A 4,203-nucleotide genomic window follows, 5' to 3' on the forward strand; every position below is an offset into this window, starting at 1 on the left:
TAGGCTTCAAGCAAATCTAGAAACAGCCTGAAAGTTCAAGCTAAAATTAAATAAATCAAAATGCTAATTCTTTTAAATGGAAATAACATTTGAGGGAGACAAGCTAACAAAGCCAGATGTACAGGCAGACTGCAGTAAGGCTGAAGCCTGCATCTGCATGTGTTCTCCAATGGACAAAGAACATGAACAGAGACTATGCAGAGAAATGTATAGCAAATCTAGGTTTCTGGATACACAGCCCAAAAGTGAGAAGATCCAATGGCCATGGGGCACAAGCTGAACAACAAGATACATAGAAAGAGCACAGAAAAAGCTAATTAGAGTACTGAGAACAAAGGTACTAAGAGTCTAAGTAATTTAGAAATGTTTCCAGAGACAGCATAAACACAACTGGGATTAGTGGACGTAAAAGTTGCTCAGAAAAAATGGTGTGAGGAGCCACATCCAAATGCTGGTCACCTCAGAGGCTCACCTGAACCCTGTTAACCTATTCCATTAATAGAGTCAGCATGAGAGCATCTCTCTTAACATTTGTTAACGGTTGTGTGTTATTTGTTTGGAAAAGAAAGCTCACTCCTTTAAGAGGCTTTAGCCAGAGTAGGTCGATACTGACTGTCACAGAAGCGTGTAAAGCTCATGGTATGTCATGCCAATCCATTACAACCTGGATGCTGAGTGCCAGCTTAGTCAGGCCCCTTGGCCCTGAACTCATGCAGACCCACCTGCCACTCTCATCCTGAAGAAAGTTACTAGCTTGAGAACAGGCAATGCTTAGAAGCAGCAGCAAGGAGTAGTGCTGGGACAAGTGCTGGGAAGCAGAAGCATCAAAAGGACCAGGAATTGGAGCACTGTGAAGGGCAGTGAGGTTTAAAGAGCAGAGCAGGGAAAGCATGAACTTGGATGCACAGTGACAAATAGGGTGTTAAAATATAAGGCAGCAGAATCAAAGAGGATCAAAGCATAATGGCAATAAACAAAAAGCAAGGATCGGAATGATGTTTAATCCAGCCACAACTATTTTGAGAGATATCATGGTGTCTCTTAGCTACTGAATGTCAACTATTTCTTTCTCTTCTCAAAGGCAAGAGGTGGGCCTCAGAAGTATGGTGTGACAGGCTGGTTGCAGATTCAAGGCCTCAAAAAATCAGATGAAGGCGTTTACATCTGCTACACCAAAAATAAGTATGGAGCAGCATATGCCTCTGCAAGACTGAAAGTCATTGAGGGTATTTTTTTTTGTTTTATGTGAAAAATATAAAAATGCATACAAGCAGGCTGCAAAGGGTGGGCTTGTCAGAATGCAAATGAAGTATATGAGAAATTACCTAAAGGTGTCCATAATTTAACTTTTCTGTGTGCTTTTCTTTTACTTTACCCCCTAATGGGAGATTCAGACCCAGGTATTTAAAAGTCAGAAGTGCTTATGAATTATGGGGAAAAAAATACTGACATGTTAATATTGTAATATTTTGCTGCAAATTATACCAGCTTCCAGAAAACAGAAAGCTGTGGATTGCAGCCATACAGCTGAGGCATGTATGAGTCCACTATCCTTATCCTACAGAAATCCTTTGATGTTAGTAGGAACTCTGCACACAGAACGACAGCTGATGTAGCTGAGGAAGCCTTGAAACACGGCAGTTCTGCTTAGCTGTTTATTTTTCAAAAAGTTAGGAAGGAAACAGTTCTTGCTCCTTAATTAGAGTGTTTGGGAAGATCTAAGAAATATCTTTAATAGTAAATTAAAAAATAATAATTTTGCATTGGGCCCAGTCCAGCAGAATAACATCCTTCTTCCTCCAGGGAGAACTGGGTTTCCTGGCAAATGCAGGATATAGATGCATTGTCTTATATTTGCCTCCTGGTATAGAGGAGTTTGTCACTGGTCTAGTTTGTCACTGACCTTGTTTCTGCAAGTGGTTTTCAAAGCCTTACTGGCTCTGGTCATATTTTCAGGTGCATAGGATCTGCAGAAGACTGAACTCAGAGTTTACTATTATTGGGAATTAAATATATTTTCAACATCTTAAAATGTAAATGATGTAGAAATTTGCTCATATACCATGAGCTTTGATGGTATGAAGTCCCGTCATCAGCTAAAAACCCTCTCCTTTCAATAGCTGACTTAACAAGGGTTCAGAAACATTGATCTTGCCATACAGATACAAAAACATACTTTCCTCTTCACTCCTATCTACAGCTAATTTAATCTGGATTCAATTATGTCTTGCAGGCTCATCTCCTGCATTTGCATTAACTGCTGGCAGTAGAAGTGCAAGCTACAGCGTTGAATATGGAGACTATTATGACCATTCTGATGATGAAGATGAGGAAGAATATGAATCTGGGGACTATGAAAATTGAAACAACTCTTAATAATAATTTTTATACGTCTGTTGTCCAATACCTTTCACACTCTGTTATATTTACTAGTAGTCTCTATGCCATAAATGGCTCCTCTGATAACACACATATGCACTTGTGTATCTACCTTACTGAAATTCAACTTTGGCTGAAGTGTATCATGCTACTTACCAGAAATAAGAACAGTTGTAAATTCATACATTTAGACCATTAAATAAAATTCTCTAAACATGCACCTGCCTACTAAGTGTACTGAAGGGATACAATTTTATATTCATTTTTAAAATGTAAATTATAATTTATTTCAAGCATTCTAATTTGTCTACCAAAAACATCCACAGTTAAACAAAATGTGTATCTTTTCTCAATTTCCTTTTTTCTATAACGTACTAAGAAATATCAAGAGATTGTTCACATGGTAACAAGCCTAAGTATGAAGGTTGCAAAAGAGTATTTAATCTCCTTACTTCATATTTTCTCATAAGTGTCAGCAAGATTTTCCTTCTCATTTGAAATTTTCCATGGTGAGTCTCATCAAGGGCAAATTATCTGTCTTTGCGGGGTTGTTTACTTTTAATAGAGGCATGAAGCAATCACAGTCTAAAGCAAGTAACTACTGTTTTACTAGCAATACTCAAAAATACCCAGAAAAAATTTCTTGTGCATTCAAACATTCAATTGTGTATTGACTTCTTTTTGTAACAGTTCTCGTGGTACTCCTAACAGCGTTGGCTCCTTCCCACCAGCCTAGGCAATGGTTCAAGATTTGCGATCGTTATTTTTACTCTGAACAGCATCGTACTTCATGAGAATTACTGCAGTTTAAAGGCAGCGGCTGTTCCGTATTTCATTGCATGCCCTTCGAACACACAGAGATCTGCACAACAGCCAATATTTGTCCTTTGTCTTGGACTGTCCAAGACTTGCTCCGACATCTGACCCATCTATACTATGTCCAGCTAAAGCGCATTCAGCACTGACACACTTCTGGAACTGGCAGACAGAAAAGCAGGCATTGTTTTCTTTCTGAAAACCACCAGAACACATGCACATTTTTCAAACTGTCCAAACCGCTTCTTGATCAGCATGAACCAGACAGCAAATGAAATGCAATGCAAAAACACAAGACTTCAAAGTGTAAAGTGATCACCCTGAAAAATTTCTCCAGTTGCTTTTGTTAACTAAATACATGAAAGCTGGGTCTGCATTAACGGGTGATGGAAGATACTAAACTACAAAAACCACTTTTGGGAGGCAGTTACACCTATTGGTTCCCATTGGCTGAAGACAGATGAATAGCAGTAAATTACTGAACAACATTAATGACTAAGGAAGCAAAGTTCAGGCATCTGAAGGTAAACCCTCAGTATTTGCAGTTGTCTTTATCCCACACGCAAAACCATGTAGTGATTACTGCACACACTGAGGTAATATCAAGTCAAATTAATGGTGTTAAGGAAGCTTTAAGGGCAATCTTGCTGTATGCATACATGTACTGTGTAGATTTTTTAAATGTATATACAGTGCATCACAATTTCCTTCTTTAATGTGCTGTTTTGTGCTTTTTTTGCCATTAAGCAGATCTTTCCTTTCAATTTGAATTACATTAAGAGATTGGCTATAGACTATGTTTGCCCTGAGGTATTATTGATCTTTGTCCAGGTAGCAAACAAGCAAAGAATAATTTATTTTGTTTCAGACTTCCTGGAGTATTGTCAACTTATGAGTAGAAAGCATGCCATTGTGTCACTGAAAAGATTAATTAGTTTTAATTAGGAGTATGAAATGGCTTCACATTTAACTATTGCTTTTCTTGTTATAGGCTCTTCCTGGTCTTCT

General features: G+C 38.2%; 1 protein-coding gene across 1 annotated transcript in view; it reads left to right on the forward strand.

Moving 5' to 3' along the window:
- LOC104621473 (kazal-type serine protease inhibitor domain-containing protein 1-like) overlaps window positions 1-2,588 on the forward strand; it is a 9,672-nt gene extending 7,084 nt beyond the window's left edge. The window contains exons 3-4 of the mRNA XM_010287979.1: window positions 1,082-1,226; window positions 2,234-2,588. Coding sequence (XP_010286281.1) covers window positions 1,082-1,226; window positions 2,234-2,364 — 276 coding nt within the window. The 3' untranslated portion in view covers window positions 2,365-2,588. The remainder of the gene's footprint in view (window positions 1-1,081; window positions 1,227-2,233) is intronic.
- The last annotated feature ends 1,615 nt before the right edge of the window (window positions 2,589-4,203 follow it).

This window comes from Phaethon lepturus, unplaced genomic scaffold (assembly GCF_000687285.1).
Source record: "Phaethon lepturus isolate BGI_N335 unplaced genomic scaffold, ASM68728v1 scaffold55855, whole genome shotgun sequence".
Lineage (NCBI taxonomy): Eukaryota > Metazoa > Chordata > Aves > Phaethontiformes > Phaethontidae > Phaethon > Phaethon lepturus.